Source organism: Alligator sinensis, unplaced genomic scaffold (genome assembly GCF_000455745.1).
Source record: "Alligator sinensis unplaced genomic scaffold, ASM45574v1 scaffold593_1, whole genome shotgun sequence".
Classification (NCBI taxonomy): Eukaryota; Metazoa; Chordata; order Crocodylia; family Alligatoridae; genus Alligator; species Alligator sinensis.
Window position 1 is genome coordinate 1,123,500 of NW_005842415.1, and position 21,086 is coordinate 1,144,585.

A 21,086-nucleotide genomic window follows, 5' to 3' on the forward strand; every position below is an offset into this window, starting at 1 on the left:
AGATGGAGGGCTGAAGGCTGTCTATCCCCACTTCAGACCATTAAGACAGAATCTAGAGGGGAGTCCAGTGGGTCAGTGCCTCAATGGTTATACTTGCATATGCATCCAGGAATCAAACTCAGGTCTCCTGCATGGCAGGCAAGAGTTCTACCACTGGACCACAGGGGTCTCTTGCTCTTATCTAAAATTATGCTAATGAGGTCTGCTTTCCAGAAGTATTGACTGGACTGATATAATTTGGAGTCATTTATCATTACCAGGGATCCTGGTTTTCCCTGATTTAAAAAAAATCCCCAATTTTCAGATTTAAAAAAGTAACCCCAAATGCACATTTTTCTGTGATTAAAATGAAACACCACTATATATATTTTAATAATGGAAAAAATGTGCATTTGGGGGTTACCTTTTTAATTCAAAACTTGGGGATTTTTTTTTTATCAGAGAAACCCAGGACCCCTGATCATTATCAGTTTTCCTGGAACTCGTGTGTGTCTGTTCATCTTTTTTCTTCATAAAGAACTTGTTTGTTTTCTTGCCTGGTGTCCTGAGAGTCCTGGGAAGCAAGGTAGGACAGGTAAAATGTCAATGTGCCCTCAGATTTTCATCCAAAAGTTGAATTTTCTTCTTGATGTCAACCTCCAATTGTTATTTGTTAGTTTTTGCTGACTATTTTTACCTGTTCTCCCCATTCCCCTTAGTCATAGTATAATTTCCCTGCAATATTTCATACAGGCTATTCCTTCAGATCATTACTCAAGATCCAGTTTTATTTTGGCTCCTAACAAGAAACAATCTAAATAACAATGGCTGTGTCACATGACGGTTGTAAAGGGAGGATGTTATATTAAAGTTTTGAAATGAGCTGGAATGTTCCAAAGTGATAAATCCACATAATATCTAACCTGTGCACTCGCACACTGGATTTTCATTACCCTAGTTTTCCTCTCCCCCCGCTTTTCTTTGTCATATTCATAACTTTTTTTTTTCAGTGTAGAGAATGGTTTTAGTCTAAATAAGACCCTGGCTTGTATTAGGCCCTTGGCAGCTACAGCAGTATAATTACTAAATATTATGCTAATTATTGTCTTATGCTTCCTTTGACTCTCTGAATGTTTTACTTTTCTTTTCTGTAAGTCCTGCGATTTATTTCTGTACCTTCTGGAGTTCTATTTTATGTGCTTTCTTTTCTTTTGTTGTTTCGTCACATCGTTTTACAGCTTTTTCACTTTGGTTTCATTTCTCTCTAACATGGTCATATATCATGTATTCTTGTCTTGCTTTTTTATATTCCAGATGTTATTCCAGTTAACCTATTTTTTATATTCCAGTTAACCTATTTCATATCCACTTCTGTTTTGTATATAATCCAACACAGCATACACTCTTTTCAGATTATGTAGCACACTTACTCAGCATCATCAGAACAAATACAATATTGTCTTTTCTTTATATTTATAGTCATTGCTTAACTAACCACGGTCTTTTATATTTTCGGTACATATCTACCTTCTATAGAGCAAATTAAATTTTCATTTTACCTGACTTACATTGGAATTCCAGTATTTTACAGACTGACTCATGGAACATGTTTTCTTGATGCATATATCCCATTGCTTTCCTAATGTAGAACAACCAAATACAACTTTTGCAAGTGTTTTGAAATCCATTTCACAGCTCATCTAGGATCCAAAACCCATCAAATATGAGTTCTGGCTTATCAAAGGATCTTCTTCATAAAATGTATTGTTGTACATTTTGTATTTAATCTCACAGTCCAAGTCAACACGCTCACCTATGAATGCTTCCAGGCATAATTCGGAATAAAAGCATGGCCTTTTCTCATTTGGTTTCATTTCATATAGTTTTGTGTATTTCCTTTTTAAACAGAGAAGCAATATTCAAAATCCACTGAAGCCTTTTTCAGTGGGTTCATTTTTTGTCAGGTGTTTTACTGGGTGGGACTCATACATGTGATTTGTCTTCTTGCTCATATACTATAGTACAAGTGCATCTTGACATTTTGGGTTTCCAATAAAAAAAAATGGAGATGAAAAATTTCTAATTCTCCCTGTTTGTTTATGTTATTATTAATTTAACTGCTTCATTTTTACGAATATTGAATTTTAGAAATGAAATTAATAACCATACTTATTTTCTCTGTGCTTGCTGCCTTTGTTTAGAGATTTTTTCTTTTTCTTTTTTGCAGTTTTGCATTATTTTCTTTCAGACTTTTATCAAAGATACTACTGCTGTTCTCTTAAGAACATGTATCTTGCTTCCTGTAGCTGTTACTAGTGATTTCTCTTTAAAGCTTTAATTTGTGAGAAGCATGCCCCTTCGAGGTAGCATGTTAAGTACATATTTAAAACCCATTCCCAGTGGAATTTAAGCACTTGTTTAAATGAAACCTTAAGTGTTTTCCTGAACTTGGTCTTAAGTGCCTTTTGTGTACAGGCAGTCCTCAACTTACAACGTTTTGAGTTACAACATTTCACACTTACAACATTTATAAATTGACACCCTGTTTCAACTTTCTGACATCAGTTTTGATTTTACAACACTTGATCGGATGCCAAGCCACACCAACAAAAAAGTACGCTGCATCACCCATCTCCCTAGCGAACAACTGTCCAAACTTCCTTGGACACTTTCTTTAAGAAAGAAGACAAGACTCCAGAAAAACCTCCTGAGAAGACTCTGGCCAAGAACCCTTCAAAAAGTCCAACCAAGAGCCCTTCAAAATGTCCAGCAAAGTCTCCTCAAAAAAGTCCTTCCAAATCAATATGATTGCTATTTACAATATAAATACCTTAATGTAGCTATATTAATTATCTATAATTGATCAAGTGCAAAATTCTGGGTTATTTTTGGTGAAAATAGGGTATTGGGCCTTGGTTCAGGAAGCAATCCCCCATTTATAACATTGTTTCCTATGGGAAAATCGGTTCCGAGTTACAACGTTTTGACTTAAGACATGGTTTTCAGGAACCAATTATGTCGTAATTCCGAGGATTGCCTGTACTATTATTTGTATCAAATATACCCTCAACAAAGATGTCCAGTTCCTGAGGAGACAGAGTTTTTGAATCAAAGGCTAAATTATACTCAAGTGAGATTTAAGTTATGTTACTGAAGTAATATTCAAGAATTTAAGACAAAAGAATTCAGTGTAAGCCAAGCTGGAAGTTTGGCATTCTATAGATAATATATAACCAGGTATAGATTAATGTAATACTTGTGTCAATATCCACATATTTCAATATAAGCTGATGTGATAGAAGTGTTATACCTGCATGGCTCTGTAGTAATACAAGTGTAGCAAAAATACTCCAACTTTAAGCCTGCTCCACTCCAAGTCAAAGCTAAGTAATTTAGCTAACTTATATTGTTCCGGTAACAATAACTGTAATAGCTGATGTGCTCTCTGGAGCAGGAGCTCCTCTTCTCTTTATAAAGCAGCTAAACTATGTGTGTCCGTACAAACTTGGGTGTTTCTGTAAAATACTGTGCAGTAAGCTTTCCCAGGGAGCACATCTACACATGCTCCCTGGTTGAAGCAAATCTGCTCCCAACCAAAACAGCCTAGTACGGGCTGCTTTTACTCTGCTCTGGCCCCCTTCAGCAGCCAGGGGGAAATCCAGTCTCCCCCAGGATATTAGCCTGGAGTGTGGCAGGGCGCAAGGGGGCCAGTCCCAAAATGCATTGGGCCAGGCAAACTCTTCCAGCTGCACTGGCAATTGTCTCCCAGCCCCAAGCACATTGGGATGGGTTTTGATGTTCATGGGGCTGGAAGACAAGCCTTATGCCCAGCTGGGCTTCCCTGCACAGACTGGGGCTGGCCAAGTGCTGTTCTGCTTCTGGGGCAGCTTCCAACCAGCCCCCGGCTGCTCAGGGATTTTCCTGCCCAACTGGGGGCTGGCTGGGAGCTGCTCCAGAAACAGACAGCTCCTGGCCAGGCCCTGGCTGGGCAGAGAAGCAGAGAGCTCCCCAGGCTCAGCACTGCTTGGCTTCTTGGCTCCTGGCTCACTGTCTACATATGCGCACCATTTGCTGTTCAGTAAATTAGTCTACTGCACAGATAGCTAACTACCTGTATTTACAGGTAGTAAACTAACTGTGCAACTCCCAGTCAACCCCAACACCAGGGGGCCACAGGGATGGGGAACTCCCCCGGTCCTGGTGCTGCTCAGCTCCTGGCTCCCCTGAGAAGCTGGGAGCCGAGCAGCGCTGGGACAGGGTAGCTGTCTCTCTGAGCAGTGCTGGGATGGGTGGGGAGAAAGCTACCCTGGCCCAGTGCTGCTTGGCTCCCAGCTCCTGGGGGGAGCCAGGAGCTGAGCAGCACCAGAACTGGGGAAGTCCCCATCCCCTGTGGCGCTCTGGTGTTAAGGGCTGACTGTTGGGACACACATAGTTTAGCTGCTTTAGTTTACTACCTGTATTTACAGGTAGTAGCTAAATGTGCAGTAGACAAATTTACTGCGCAGCAAATGGGGTGCATGTGTAAACAGTGATGCTTTACTGCATAGTAGATTAGTCTCATGCAGACACACCCACTATTACTCATATGCTCATACTGAGCTAATAGAAGACAACATTTTCTATTCCCTTTCTTACATTGAGCTTTTTCTGTTTCTTGTGATATTCACATCCAGGGAGACATATTTTTTATTTGTTGACTGACAGTTGTGCCAGTAGCAAAATGCTGCAGGAATGAAAATCTAAATAGATTTTCAAGGTAAAAGTTGTACATTAACTTATGCAGTACCTATATTTCCTTAATTGGTTTTTTTTTAAGCTAGAAGGCTTTTTTGAAGGGAAAAGCAGTTATTTTTTAATAAAGTTGGTTGTTACAATGTTTTGTTTATCATAGCCCATCTGTGACAGATAACATTTCTGTTTACAGCATTATTCAACCTTATACCAGTGGGACTTCGTGTTGTCGCTATCCAGGGTGTAAAGACGGGGTTGTATATAGCCCTAAATGGAGAAGGTTTCCTTTACACATCTGTAAGTAATATGCTTCAATTATTTTTAACTACTATGTAATGCTAGTAACTTTAAAAAAAATCTATACAAGAATGAGACTCTTTTCACTCATGAAAAGTTCTATAGAATTAAAGAGGGATTAAACAAATATATATAACTAAAATAATAAGATTGTGTAAAAATTGTTTTATAAAACAGAATGTAATAGAGCCTTGCTGCACAGTAATTTTAAACTGTTCTATGTAATACTGTGTCAGGAATGTATTTAGCCATTGCATTCACTGATATGGTCCAGTAAACCAGTAGGCAGATTTTCAGATAAATATCTTAGAACATTTCTTTAAGTGTCTGCAATAACTCTGTTGTTATAGAAACTATTTTAATTTTTTGTGTCCAGTAAAATATAAGGTACTTTTTTATAAAGGTATTTACATTCTTGAAGCATTTACATTTTTAATTTCACATGTATTTTTAGCAACTCTTCTAATGGGTAGGAATTTTAAAAATATAAACGTTTATAAAGTTTCATTAATAAAAGATATTATCATCATATTATTTTTAAAAGATTTTGAAAATTAAGGTAGAAAGAAGTATATGTAAGAACATATGTATGTGAAATGATGAAAGCTAAAAAAGGTCTTGGGTCAAAATAATGTTACTATCTGAAATAATTTGAGAACTCTTCTTCTCTTAAGACATTCTACATCATTTTAATCAGTCAAAATGTGAAAATAGTTTTGCTGTGAGAAGTCTTGATGTTGCATGGGGTAAACTTAATATCTTTCTTTAAGACTTAATTACATTTTAATATTCAAAAAGCTTCTGACAGTATTATCCAGGTGGTTTTAGGATTTCTTTTCATTGCAGTGAATTGTGTTTATACTCTGTCGTGATTTTTAGGTGTATTATGTCAGATGATATTTCATTCACACTAAATTATTACACAATACTTTGTTTTCGCTATCCCTGGAGCAGAAATTGGACAGTGTAAGCCTCTGATATCCCAGAGGAAGGTATACTATTTGGTTGAAATATAAAACAGTTATTGGGAAGATAATTAGAAGTCAGGGGAACTTAGAATTGAATGTCGACACCCAGAAAAAGAGAGAATACCTCACTATATCTTTGGAGCACTGCAACAGTATGATGTAGAAGATTTGCTTTGGTATAATGGCGCTGAAAACCCTGTCACCAGAACATATAGCACAATATGTGGTATCTCCCTGCAGTGGAAAAACTAAAGTTGTTACTATTAATGGACTATGTGGGTTTCTCAGCTCCCCAAGTTTTCATTTCAGTAGAAAGGCATGCAAATTACTTTTTCATGTGACGCCACACTATGAATATGCTTTTGCCTTTCAGTAGTTCCATGGTGTTCTCATCCTTTCCTAAACAACAGTAAAGAGTATTTCCAGATGTTCCCATTTCAAAGAACATATTAGCTTAATGGCTGACAATGCTAGGAAATAAACCCTGTCCCTACAGAGCCAGATTCTGAAACCCATAGTTCACATACTACTCTGAAAATAGTTCCACTGAAATTAACTGGATTATTTGGAGAAAATGATACTACTCAATGTGAACAGCAGTTGTAGAACCCAATCCATAGAAGCTGTGGGCCCAATCCTGAAACTGTTTGGGTCCCATTCCATACAGGTATTTAGGCACCTAGTTCTTAGTGAAAGAAAAACAGTGAAAGAATGGGAGGTAACCATCTAAATGTTTTTGTGGATCTGGGCCTTAACAGAGTTGTGGAAATTGTGAATGTGCGTGGCCAGCCTCATTGAGTTAAAAGATGGTAGAAATGGGGAAAGCATGTACATGGGCAAAGGCTTTCAGAACTGGGCCCTTCATATGCCCAGGATTTTCAGAGTTTATAATTTACATATTCATTTCCACTGTTGCAATTTTGTATGATACTTTCTTTTGATGCTCATTTGTTTTGTTTTTAACATTTTCTACTGCATTGCCATTCCTTAGGAAGAGTGACTCAGTCTGTCACTTTGCAAGTGATGTTTTGCAGTTGATTTCATACTTTACATTAGAAGAAGTAAACAGTACTTTCTCAATACAGTTTACATTGTTTTTTCCCTTACCTTACGTAAGACAAAGTGGAAATAATAGAAAATAAAGTCTAAGAGTCTTTGGTTTTAACACATGGCAAAAGCTCCCTGAATAACAAAAACAACAACAACAATAATATGTATTGTTGTTATTTCATAGTAGTATAATATTTGATAATCTAATAAATTTAGCTTTAAGAATGATGGCTAAAACACACACACATACACACCAGTAAAACTTGTGTTCATGCTGATGTTTACCTTTTTTTGAGGGTGGGGCAGAAAAGTGCTATATTGTTTCTCTGTTCAGGAGTTATATACTGTTGAGTGCAGAGACTAGTACATATTTGAAACGAAAAACATAAAAAAGAGAGACTGCTTCAGATGAAATAATTTGTTCCCATCTCAGTGCATAGGAGATTTATGTGTGTCTCTCTCCAGGGATCAGGATGAAGATATATTGTACCCAGAAGTTGCAAAATATTGCCCTCTGGGGGAAAAAAAAATCATCATGATTGTGAAGCATTCAATATATGTCACAATCTTGTTGGTGAGTTTTCTATTCCTTTGGCAAGATTATGCACCTATTGCTCTGGACATACAGAAGTCACATTTTAAATTAGAGCAGAACTGCTTGTGCCAATGTAGTTATAGCTGTTTTTTCAAGTGTTTTTGCTTTATCTGTAAAAAAGAAAAAGTGGGGTGCAGGCAGGAAATACAACATGTCAGAAGAGAAATTGTTTTTAAACAGTGTAATGGAAATATGTTCATTTAAAATGATAGGTATAAAAATGCAAATTTGAAGTTAGCTGAACTGTTGACTAAGTGTAGTTCTCTTCGCTTATGTGTGAAAGTCCTATATTTGATTCTTATTGTCTTAAAAGTGTAGGGGACATAGTGAGGCTAATCTACATCATCCTTGGCCTGTTAAATCATGGTATTAAGTGGAAGGGACTTATAGCCAGTCTTCCTCAACTAGAAGAATGTGACTACAAAGAATACAAATGTTTGGAGTGACAAGTTTGGAAGGGATGATTTTGTTGTGGTTTTGAGGCTTTATTTCTGTTTTTAATAATGCTTTTAGTAACGTGTTTTAACCTTCTGCAATAATTAGAGAAGTATTCAATTAAGTAATAAATAGACCGGGGATAGGAATCAGAAGTGTCACTAATACCATAGGAGAGAGTTTTCATAGTATTTCCGTCTTGGAGAAGAAGTTAAAGGACAGGAAATCTTGTGGGAAATCCTGCCTGATGAGATTTCTATACTAGTTTGGCAGAATGTAGCATTTCAAATATGCTTCCTGTCTTTTGGATATTTATTATTAAATATGTACTGCAAGCCATTTTAAATTTGTCAAATGAAGTTGGGATAAGTTCTTACTCCACTCTGGTGGCATGGACACCAGGGTGAGTGGCTAGAAGTCTAGAAATCAAGAGTTTGAGTCCGTAGGTGAAGTACTCATGGTGTGGCCATGTTGTACTCCAACATGTGTGTTAATTGTGATAAATACTTTGTCACAATAACAAGGGAAAGGAAGGGGGGAAATTCTTTAAGAGTTTGATAAGGCTTTGGAAACTATTTTAGAGAAAGTGTCTCTCTGTAACTTGATTACCTTCTTCCCTCAGATAACAAGATGTAAGAGAGCGGAAGAGAGTAGGGCTGTCAAAGGATTAAAAAAATGAATTGAGATTAATTGTGTGATTAAAAAAATTAGTCACAATTAATCGCAATTTTAATTGCACAGCTAAAAACTCAAAATGATATGCATAAAAACTCAAAATTGTGCAAAATTATGCAGGTACTTTGTATGGTTGGGGGTGGGGGTGGGGTGTGTGTCAGGGGGAGTTTGTGACGGTGTGGAGGCTATGGGGTGTGTGGAGGGAGGTTGGAGCCTGGGGAGGGGGGACCTCTGCACACCCTGGCAGGATGTGGGGTACAGTGGGTCAGGAGTGAGGGGCAACAGCAGGGCTGGGGGGTGCTGTGGCTCAGGAGTTGAGGCAAGGGCAGGGCATGGGCATATCATTGTCCCCACCCACAATCGTATTACCCTCTTGTAACGGGTGTCCTCTTTTTTGAAACTGAAACTATAGTAACCCTACAAGAATGCAGTCCAGCAGTGTGTAGAGCAGCACCCAGCAGGTTTGTCTGTGGAGGGGAAGGGGTTGCAGGCAGTGGGTGGGAAGGAAGAGGTAGAGGCACAGATTGAAGCCCCCGTGGGAAGGGAGGGAATGGGGCAGAGCAGGGCCTCAGGTGAATGGGATACTGGGAATGGGGATTGGGATGGAGCCACAGGTGGCTCGTCTAGGAGTGTGCCAGGGAGCAGCTTCCCACTGGTGTGCACACCCCAGGGGAGGCATGGGGGGCATGTGCCCTCCAGATTTGTGCAGAGGGTGGAGGCAGGCTGCCCACTATAGGATGGGGCTCAATGCCCTGCTGCCTTGGCCCAGGGCGCTGTGTGCTGGCCACGCTGTGGCCCCTGCCTGCCTGATAGCGGGAGGCAAAACATGGCATTGCACAGCTCCCGGGGTAAAGGCAGCAGGGCTCAGAGCCCCAACCTGAAGCAGACAGCCCACCTCTGTCCCATGCCTTCCCGCTGCACCCCTAGATGAGCCTCCCATGGCTTTGTCCCATGACTGGCCCTGGCCCCAGCCCCAGGGTCCCATTCACCCTAGTCCCTGCCCCTGTTCCGTCACCTTGAGGGCTGCAATCTGCATCTCCTGCGCCTTCCCTCTCCCCCTGCCCCTTTCCCTCCGCAGACATACCTGCTGGGCTCTGCTGAGTTTTTATGCATATAATGCTACCAGGTTGCATGCCTGGCTACGTGCATGTTGAGGATGCATGCCTGCATGCAGTGTCCCAAAATAGCATTGATATATTGGTGTGCCTTTAGTTTGTGGATGAATGGATGTGGCCCCCACACCCCACCTTCCTGCTGCAGCTGCCCAGAGCCCATGGCTCCTCTGCACTGGCATTGTTTCCCCACTGGGCATCCTGGAGGAGTAGTGATGGTGGGGGAGAGGAGCCATAGGGCAGCCTGGGTGTGGGCTCCAAAACCACATGCACGATTAATGTGTTAAAAAAATTAATATGTTCATTTGTTCGCGCATTAATCACACATGTTAATCACACAATTAATTGACAGCCCTAAAAGAGAAGTTTCTTTTTTCTTTCTTGGAAGATAAAAATAGGAAAATGTAATTGGAAATTGCTTTAAAAATATCATTAACATATCAATTGCCAAACTTTATATTTTTTAAATTTAAAATTCAAATCTTACCCCAAATATCCAAGTAATTGGTCACTCTTAGTTCTGTGGGGAAGTTTTCAAATTCTTCTGAGTGGTGGCTGTTCATAGTAATGCTTTAAGCCTTTGTAAACTATCTTAAAATGCTCAAAAATCTGGAAGACAAGATTTGGGTAGATGTGATATCTTTTATTAGACTTGCTAAATAGTAGGAAAATTGTTCTTTGCAAGATTTTGGGCACAAACAACCTTCTTGAGGCATATTTCAGAAGTTGATATTACATCATTACAGTCAAGGTGAGAAATGATCCTTATGCAACTGTCTAGAAGAATAACAGTACTACGTAGCCCACTAAGCCACCAGAGATAGCCAAGTGAGCAATCCATAAAATTCTTGCCTATGCAGCTGGGCTAGGGACAGAAATTACACATAAACTGGAATAAGTGAACTGAAACTGGTCTAAACCTGTAACAGAACAGAAGTTCAGTGTACATAGATTGGTTTTTAAATGGCATAAACCAGTTTAAGATAGACTTGGATAGATACAGTATCAGACTTAACTGATTTAGGATAAATCAATTTATTGAACTTCTATCCTAGATCCCTCTGAGTCAAGTTACCTTGTAGTCCCCAAGCATCCTAGGATGCTTTTCACCTCCCCCACAAATCCCAACTCTCAGGGCAGCCAACTGTAAGATGGCTCACAGTGCGTATCTGGCCCTGCCCCCGGGCTGTCACAGAACTGAGACAAGACAACATCTTGATGTGTGGCAGTGGGGGCAGAGGTGGAGGAATAGACCCCAGCTTGCGGGAAGCTGAGGGGAGCCTCTTCCTCCTACTCTCCCTCTCCCATGAGGCCAGGCAACTCCTTGGCTTAGCTGCTGCTGCAGGTGGAAGTGGGGAGCAGTCCCCCAGCTGGTGTTCCCAACCCACAGCCAGGCATCTGCCCACATGGGGGAGCCTGCCTCGAGAAGTTCCTGTCCTAGAGTTCCCCAGCCTGGGCTGCCTTACCCTGGGGATCCAAGGGAATTTCCCATCTTCCCCCTCTCTGGTGCAGCTGGGCTGCTGCTCAGCTCTGTCCCCACAGGTGGGAGTGGGGAGGAGTCCTTCAGACTGGGTGCCTGCCTGTGCAGTTGGACATGAGGGCATAGGGAACCCCCCCACCTCGGGGATATCTCCCATCCCAGGGTCCCTCAGCTTGGCGCTGCCCTGCCCTTTTGAAGCAGATGGGGTACTCCACCTCACCCCCCATGGCCAGGCAGCTACTCAGCTGAGCTTCTGCTGCAGGTAGAAGTGGGGAAGAGTCTGGGGGGCTGTGGCAGCAGCTGAGCCAAGCAGCTGAAAGTGGGAGGAAGGCAGGGCTTGGGCTGGGGAAACCCCTGAGGTAGAGGCAACCTCCAAGATGGGAGCTTCCCTGTGTCCCCACACCCAGCTGCACAGGCAGGTACCTGGTCCAGGGGACTCCTGCCCCTACCCAGAGCAGCCACACAGGAGAGGAGGGAGGGAGCTTCCTCTACTCCCCTGTGGCAGGGTGGACCAGGGCTCAGGGGACTCTGAGCCAGGCCATGGGAACCCTCCTGAAGTGGGGGCTACCCCCACATGGGCCAGTACCTAGACAGAGGGCTCCTCAACCCCCTGTAAAGGTGGCAGCAGGGAGTTGGGAGTATGTGCTGGACAGCCAGTCAGGAATGGCCTCTCTTCCCTAGGCTTGCAATGGCTGGGAGGCATGCTCTGCCACCACCTGGCTTCTTGCCTGGGCCAGTGCAGGCATCTGGCTGCCTTTCCCAACTGAAATGTGAATGTCAGTTTAGTTTGTTATTGGCCCAATCTGTGCAGTTTAGAGAAACCTATGATGATTGAATTGATTCTGCCTTGGGCTTTTTGACTGTATGTACTTAGCCTTAAGTTATGCCTACACTATTTCCCTTGAACTCTTGAATGCACTGCTGAGAGGCACGTGCCAAGCCTGGAATAAAGGTATTGCAGCTGCCCTGACAGTGCCTGTCCTTTACTCGGAGGCATAGTGAAGACAGCTTATGAGTAGCTACAGGTACCCTACGTAGAACTACTTTAGCACTTCATTACTCGTTTTGGCATGTGTGGAGTTTGAAGCAGGTTGCTTTTTGGCGGTGTATTTGGCAGTGTTTAAAAAGCATCAGAGGAAACGTAATTGATTGAGTCTGCTGGGGCATTTTAATTAACCCCTAATTAACCTCTAATTAACCCCTCCCCCCCACTCCAGAGCACGTCTACAGTTGCCCTAAAACATTTTAACTGTAAAAGTTACTTAAGCAATGCTCATCAGTGCCACACCTAAGGGCCTTGTTACACCTTACACTGTGAGCTGTACAAATGTTGATGGGTGTTAATGCTAGCTCGAGTTTGGAGCAGTCACACTGCAGACCAGCAGGGGCCTGGAGGACTCAAAGGTAAGAATCGTTCCCCTCCCATTCTGGGCTTCCCTCCCAACCCCAGGGCTCCCCCAGCTCCCCCTGCTCTTGGGGCTTGCCCCCTGCTTCTTGGGGTTCTCCCCTGGGACATTACTTACTTGTGACTGCCCGCTATCTCCCCAGCACCCCAAATCCCCACTACTGGCTCCCTACCCCACCCCCTGCTTGCTTACTTGAAGCTGCCTGCACTGTCTATGCCAATGGAGCAGACAGGGGTTCACCTGCCTGCCTGGCCACCACTATTACCTGCCTGCTGCTTTTCTGACTCAGTGTCACATGAGCTGAATAGAACAGATCAGAGATAATCCTACCTTGGAGTGGTGTCACTTTGAGCCACATAACAGGTGCTTAAAACCACCTCAGTACTTCATCTGGGCAATATTTAGTGCTTCCTATAGTGTAAATGTCTTCCATGGACAAAGGGGAGGAAAGCAATAATTCCTCATTTTGGATCTTTCTTTACATTTAGAATTTCTATCACCAGCCCTCAGGTTTTCCCCTTGTCTATTTTGCCTGTTGTCAGTCATTTTAGAATGGACATCTCTGAATGAAACAAGGAGGCAATGTGTGCTCCTGTGGTAATAGCACACATTAGTAGTCAGGTGTCCTAATGGCACTTTCAGTGGAATGTTAACCTGCAGAAATGGCTTAGAGTTTGACCATGTCCATGAATTTTTAAGGCTGACCTTTCTGAATACTTCTTCTGGTGTCAAGGTGGGATGGGGTTCTGATCTCAGGCTCAGGAGGTAGTGGTTGGTTCAGGAACCCTGTCAGGAAGAACATTATCAGGTAATGCAAAATGAATAACACAGAAATCCAAGAAATACAGGAGCTTTTATAAACTATAGTTTAAAATCAAAGGCTATACAGTTTTGCTCTAATCTTTTCATAAAGTATGAATTTGATTTTGGTCTTTGTTGTGTTACATAGTTTTAAATTGAACAAAAGCTGAATGGAAAATACCCTGTAAGATCATGTCCATGTCCAAGCTTTCTAGAATTAGAGAAAATGTCAATGTGTATTATCAGGAAGTGTGTTTGTAATATCCATAATCCCTAGCAACTGTCAGTAGGAAGAATCTGCAGCATGGAGGGTTTCTTTTGACATTTTAGCTACTTCACAGTGCTGAGATTTCCACCATTTTTTGAAACCCACATAAATGACTTGTCGGAAGAGAACAGATTTCAGCCTCAGGGAAGCATACAGGACTATAGGCAACACGGAAAATGAGACTGAAAGTAATCAATATCACACAGGTGACTTTCTATGGTATCTAAATCAAAGTAATGAAAAAAGGGGCTTTTAATTCTCCTTAGATAACTGTTTATGCTTTAGAATAAATATTTAGCATGCATAGTGTGTTAAGTCTTTAAGGCAGCTTATAAATGTATTAATATAAAATACAAAGTAGAAAGCAATTTATCATAGGTTAAATTAGAGAAGGACTAAGGCAATGTTTTAGGATGTATACATTGTTTTTTACAATGATAAAAAACATAAAAAATGATGAAGCAAAATTGTACTGTTATTGTTTGTATTACAGTAGTTATGTAAATGTTAGTGCTCACTTGTCCCCTACACTAACACACAATAAAGGTATGGATGTATAAACAATTTGCTGTAGAGGAATAAGGAATGGGGTTTATATAATAACTGACTACGTTATAATGTCATGATAACTGACTACGTCTCTGATGTGCCTTGTACTGCTGTATGGGCCTCTTGGACTGCCTGAGACATCAGCGCTGCTGTTGGCAAGAGGTGGCAAATTTCTTAGTTTTTGGTGTGTCATATTAGGGGTTCAAGTATTTTAACCCTCCCAGGGTAGCTGTCTCTGCTTGCATTTGTAGTTGTTGCTTGTTTTCCCAGAGTAGGTTTGCTTCTGAGCTGACAGTCTCATACAACTGTGGGACTTCCTTCTGTGATACCACTGCTGTTTGCAACCAATTTTAAAAAAGAAATAATCCTCAAAAGTAGCTGTAAGTGACAGGTGACTCTTCAAGGTCAGAAATACTAGAAGATGCATTGAAACTTATATTATTACTAGTCTTACCTTTATATATTTTTCACTTTGCAATTTTCTGTAACTGCTACTCATACTTGTCAGCTGAAGTAGTGGTTGCTGTTCCTCTTTGCTGACCTCCCTCCTCTTCAACCCCGTCAGACTGCACATTCATTAACAGTACTCTCCCAATTTCTGTCTTCCAAGGGAAAGCACAAAGTCAGCACCATCCGCAGTAGTCAGAAAGTAATCAGAAATGGTGTATACAGCAGGACATCATATCTCTGTCTGATCCATTGGTAAAAAGTTCAATTCTCTTAATATTTTTATAATGTTTTTAATGTACATTTTACAAATCATTTACAAATTAATAGAATTTAAAATATAAATAAACTGGGATTATGCTAAAAAAATATTGAATTTCTCTTCATGGAATATTCTAAATGCTGCCAATCAGTACACACTAATGTTTTTATGACAGCAGGTTAAGGACCACAACCTGTTCTCTCTCAGGTTCTAAAATCCCCTTGGTTTCAGTCTGAACAGGATCGAGGCTTTGGGGATGCTTTGATATGTGCTGGAGAAGCAGGATATAGAATAGTGGGTGCTTTGAAGGGTGCTGTGGGGAGCAAGGAGGTAAGGGCAGACTTGTCACTTCTTCCTCCCCACAGTCACTGCCTGGCCTTAAGGAAGTAAATGCAGGCTCATTTCTGTCTAGCTCTTCCTCCTTTGTCCCACACTACTGCCCAACCCTGAGGAGGTAAGAGCACATTTGTCCAGTTGCCTTTCTTCCTTCTCCCAACGGACAAGCCCTATGCAAGTAATTAAGCACAGGCTGGTCCCTACCTAGATGCTCCCTCTAACCCCCACCATAACCCATAGCCCCTGTTCAAGTAGGTAATTTTATTTTTAAATGGTGTGCTACTTGTTTCACAAAAGTTACAGAGGGATGCCTGGCATCTAAAAAGGTTCAGGTAATTGTGGAGGGATACATTGAGAAGAATTGGCTAAAATGAAGAGGAAAAGTGATGAATAGGAACATAAAAGTGATGTTAACAAGGTAGAGGAGAAAAGGGAATAAGGAATATGCAGGGGAAGTGGAGTGGGACTTTGAAAAAAACACCAAGATGTTCAGAGGAGAATAGAGGAAACAGCCAGTCAGCACAGGTATATATTTGCTTCAAAAACTTATCTTCCATTCCCTCACATCCCATCTTTCTGTCCTATATACATAGTATTGTTGCAACCTTTAGATACACACATATATCTATTTAAAATTATTAAGATTTACACAAATGGACCAATGAATGAATAGACTTCTCTTCCATGTCTCTTGACCTATGCTCTATATGCAGCATGGAAAGATCAGTCAGTCACTGCTGCTGTATTTTTAAAAGGACGTGATAATTTGCTGATGAGAAGTAACATTGGTAGTTATGTATGCCAAAGTAAGGGTAATCTAATCTCATGCTTCAGGGAGTAAGATGATTGCCAGAAGGACTGAGAAAGAAGGCTTTTCTGAATGCATTTATATGTGCTAGTGCATTGTGGGGGCTGTGCTTTCTTCTGAAGCACTGAGTAATGGTCACTGCCGAAGGCTCGGTGCACACTTGATGAACCAGTGGTTTAATCTAGTCTGTCAAATGTTATGCTTCTAGCTTTTTTGTATCTCATTGTAATCCCATTGCCCCCTTGTATTTTTGGCTCTTATTCATCCTGTTACACAAGTACACCTACATTTTTCTGACATGTCTTTCTTTTGCATTATATCATTGTTGAGTTCTTTTTTATGTTCTCTGTCTTCTTAGGAACATAAATATCATCTTGCTGTTTATTATGTACTCTTCCCCTGCTCCTTCCTTAGTACAGATTTTGTACCTCATGGAAAAAAAAGAGTAAACAAATTGTCTATTTACAGGCATATTCAGATAGTTCAATTTATTCTAAACTTATAATTTCCCATTCATGACTTTTTAAGTGTCCACATACAGTATCCACAGGTAGCTATCAAAAAGACTTCCTAGATGAACATTTGGATAAGTTGTTGTAGTAGCAGAAATAAACTTCCTATTACAAGCAGATGAATTAGCAATTAAAATGCTAAATATATTACCCAAATAAATCCTTCCCTCTCAGTTAGTATGCTGAAGACAACAGTAGGTGGATGATAAAGAAATGTATTGATAGTATGTTTAAAGTCTTTTTCATTATGTAACACATTTATTCTCTAAAATTCAGCAAAAATGGAGAATGCCCTCAAGGTTTTTTGGACAAGAGGCAAAAGTTAACTCTCATATTGTGCAGAGTGGCTTAATAAAGACAGGAATTAGGATAGAAATTGCACTGTCACTGTCATCCTAGAACTGGTTTAGTTATGTATTTAATGTAGCTTCAGTTATTCATAGACCTATTTTGTAGATTTACAAAATAAATGTATAGCTAGGCCAATAAAAGTAAGCAATGTCCTTATTTAATTTTAAATTCCATTTTGTGAAAATGCTTCCATGTAGAAATAACTAGGTAGGCAAGCAGAACTGCTTCAGGCGAAGGTATTCCTTTGCTACCTAAGCTAAACTGAATATTATAATGCAAAAATGAATAGTAAATTAATTCTGTTAATTTTCTGGCACTTCTCACTAGGCCTTAAGCTGAATTTTTCAAGGTATGTCTAATGATAATATAGAAATATTAAGTGGATGTATAATTCTAGACTATATCACAATGTATATGCATAAAGAAGTCAAATTAAGGGTGCACAGACAATATCAATGTTGGCATTTCCTAACTACAAGTGCTTAACTTTAAAACCTTAGTAATGTTTGAATATAGAGTGTGTGTGGGTGGATGCATTTGCACACGTGTGTGTAATGATTCACATAATACTGTACCTACACCAGTGGTTGATAATATATAAAGCACTTTAGTAAAAACAGAAGAGGTAATATCTACAAGATGAGAAGAACTTGTAAGGTAACGGTACAATATAGCACAATGATAGTAAAAAATGTGAACGTGTATTCACTATTCATCTTTGTATAAAAGTTTGGCTTCTTTAAATCAATAGCCAACCAGGGAGGCCAGATGAGTGTATGAACACTAACCCAAATGAAAGCATTGTTATCTGAATAATGGGATAGCAATGGAAGGGTTTATTTTCATATCTGCTTTGTATATGCGTAGTGGACATTTTATGTCTGCATGCATGGTAATAAAGATCACAAACCTTTTTTCATAGTTTCATAGTTGGTAGGGTCAGAAGGGACCTGAGCAGATCATCAAGTCCGACCCCCTGCCATGGCATGAAAGAGTACTGGGGTTAGATGACCCCGACAAGGTGTTCATCTAGCCTCCTCTTAAAGACCCCCAGGGTAGGAGCCACACCACTTCTCTTGGAAGTTCGTTCCAGATCCTAGCCGCCCTGACAGTGAAGTAGTGCCTCCTGATATCTAGCCCGAATCTACCCTCTGCCAGCTTGTGGTCGTTATTCCTAGTCACTCCTGGTAGAGCTCAGGGGAACAGGGACTCCCCCAATGCCTGCTGGTCCCCTTTAACTAGTTTGTAAATGGCCACTAGATCCCCCCTCAGCCTTCTCCTGTGGTAGCTGAACAGGTTCAGGTCCCGTAGCCTCTCCTTGTAGGACCTGCCCTGCTGGCCCCTGATCATACGAGTGGCCCTCCTCTGGGCCCTCTCCATGTTGTCCACATCCTTCCAGAAGTGCGGTGCCCAGACCTGGATGCAGTAGTCCAACTGTGGCCTGACCAGTGTCGCATAGAGGGGGAGAATCACCTCCTTGGACCTGCTTGAGATGCATCTGTGGATGCATGACAATGTACGGTTGGCCTTCCTGACCTCGTCTCCACACTTTCAGCCCATGTTCATTTTGGCATCAATAATGACTCCAAGATCCTTTTCTGCCTCTGTACTGACAAGAAGGGAGTTCCCCAGCCTGTAGGTATGCTGCTGGTTCTTCCTCTCCAGGTGCAGTACCTTGCACTTGTTAGTGTTGAAACCCATCCTGTTCTCATCCGCCCACCCGTGTAACTTGGTCCGATTGCCAGGGTCTAGGTCCGATTGCAGCCTATTCATCCCTTCTAGCGTGCCCACTTCACCCTAGTGTCATCTGCAAATTTGGTGTTGGTACTTTGTTTATTTCCCTACTACAGTAAGTTCATTTGATTAGCAAAGTAGGCAAACCTATAGCAAAGTTTAACTAAAGATTGGGCAGAGAGGTGTAAATTAAATTCCCTTAAATTAGCAAGGCTCTTTGTACCCCATAACACTGCAAAGGGTGTTTTTGCTGCTGTTTCTGTAGGTATATTTCTTGGGGAGAAAGTTTTACTATCCCTGTGGATGGGATATAAAAGCTTGACCAATACGAACTGCTCTAAAGAATTGCTGATATGGCTAGTGTCCTGGTCATTAATAGGGCTTCTGTATGATGCCCCATAGCCTCTCAACTCCAGTGAAAAAAAGGTCTTCTTCCCTGACTTTATTTCAGTGGCCAAGTGTTTGCAGCAGGATTTACCCATGTAGAATTGTGAGGAATCCAGGGTGAACCTGACCAAATAACTGTAGAATGAATGACTTATGTTTCCAAAAGGGTTTTCAGATGGGAGTGAGCAGGGAATATAGATTTCAGAGCTGAAGATTTGAGACAAGGTTTTATTTAAGTTTAGTTAAAATGATCTTGCTGCTAATAAAATACTTGGCAAAGCTAAAGGTGAAGAGATACAGGAAGATCTTTCAAAATGGAATGGCCAATAAAGCAAGAGATTAAATTTAACATTTGTAAGTGCAAAGTAATGCACATAGGGAAAAACTAACCATGGGCATTTAATTGCCAATTATTACTAAAATAAAAGGGGGTGGGCATTATGGAGTTTTTTACAAATAGCAGGTCAAAGTGCAACAACAGAAAAAAGGCAAGTAGAACATTAGGAATCAGTAGGAAAGGAACTGAAACAAAGCAGAAAACACCATTATGGCATTATATAAAATCAGGGTGTGCTCACATTAAATAGTATGTGCAGTTCTGGCCAGCCCATTTCAAAAAGGATAGTATAGAACTAGAAAAGATACAGGGAAGTGTAACAAATATGATCAAGGTTATGTAGTAGCTGGCTGCCATATGAGGAGAAAGTGAAGACAATAGAACTCTGCTTAGAAAAGATGACTGGGGGAGGGTTATAATAAATATGATATAATATTACAGGTGCACTGATAGAGGTTTTTTGGACCGATACCGATGGGTGATTTTTAAGGAGCCATATCAGCCGATACTGATCTGATTCCTGATATGCGGCCCGGCAGCTTGGAGAGAAGTATCCGGCTGGTATGTCTGTTGTATGTCTGCAGATTAAGGCCCCCATGATGAGGGAGGGAGTGGGGCTGCAGAAGGGGCAGACGCTGCCCAGGTGAGGCAGGGCATGGGATAGAGCCACAAGTGGCTCATCCAGGAGGGCCCAGGGGGGAGGTGGCTCCCACTGCTCTGCATACCCCTGGAGGAGGACCAGGGGGCATGTGCCCCCAGATCTGTGTGTGGGGCAAGGGTGGGCTGCTGTTGCAGGCTGGGGCTGGGCAAGACTCTTCCCAGCAGGGGGCTGGGCCAGGCTGCACTTGGGGTGGATGGCAGCAGTGCTGGGAGGGGGGCTATGCTGAATTTTGGGGTCTCTGCACCCCCCATAGCCCCGCTCCCAGTGCTGCCACCACCTGCCCCGAGTGCAGCCCAGCTCAGCCCCCACCAGGAGGAGCTCGGCACAGCCGCAGCCTGCAGCAGCAGCCTGCCCTCGCCCTGCATGTAGATCCAGGGACACGTGCCCTCCCTGCATCTCCCAGGGGTATGCACAGTGGTGGGAGCCATCTCCCTACCATGTCCCCTGGATGAGCCACTTACAGCTCCATCCAGTGCCCTGCCCTGCCCGTCCCTGTCCCAGCTGGGCAGCGCCTGCTCCTTCCCCTGCCTCAGCCCCACTCCCTCCCTCCCTCACTGCTGGAGCCTTGACCTGTCCTCCCCATGCCCCTTCCCTCTCCCTGCCCCTTCTTCCACAACAGACTTACTAGCCGGATGCTCCTGGGCTGCTCATACATGGGGCATTTAATCAGCCACATTATCAGCTACATTGGCCAGAAAATGCCAGTCGCAGATATCGTCATTTTTTCTTATATCGGTGCCAATCTGATATGGATCCAATGTTTTGGTGCACCTCTATATGATATATTTTGGTATAGATATAATAAGAGTCTATGAATTCATGAATGGCATGGAAGAAGTGAATAGGGAGCTATTAATCTCTGTTTTACAATACTAGGGGGCATCTGATGAAATTATTAGACTATA

General features: G+C 41.7%; 1 protein-coding gene across 2 annotated transcripts in view; it reads left to right on the forward strand.

The window, feature by feature from the left end:
- FGF14 (fibroblast growth factor 14) overlaps positions 1–21,086 on the forward strand; it is a 747,107-nt gene that overhangs the window by 567,447 nt on the left and 158,574 nt on the right. For both annotated transcript variants that reach the window (XM_006030051.1, XM_025211592.1), the window contains one exon: positions 4,904–5,007. In XM_006030051.1, coding sequence (XP_006030113.1) covers positions 4,904–5,007 — 104 coding nt within the window. The remainder of the gene's footprint in view (positions 1–4,903; positions 5,008–21,086) is intronic.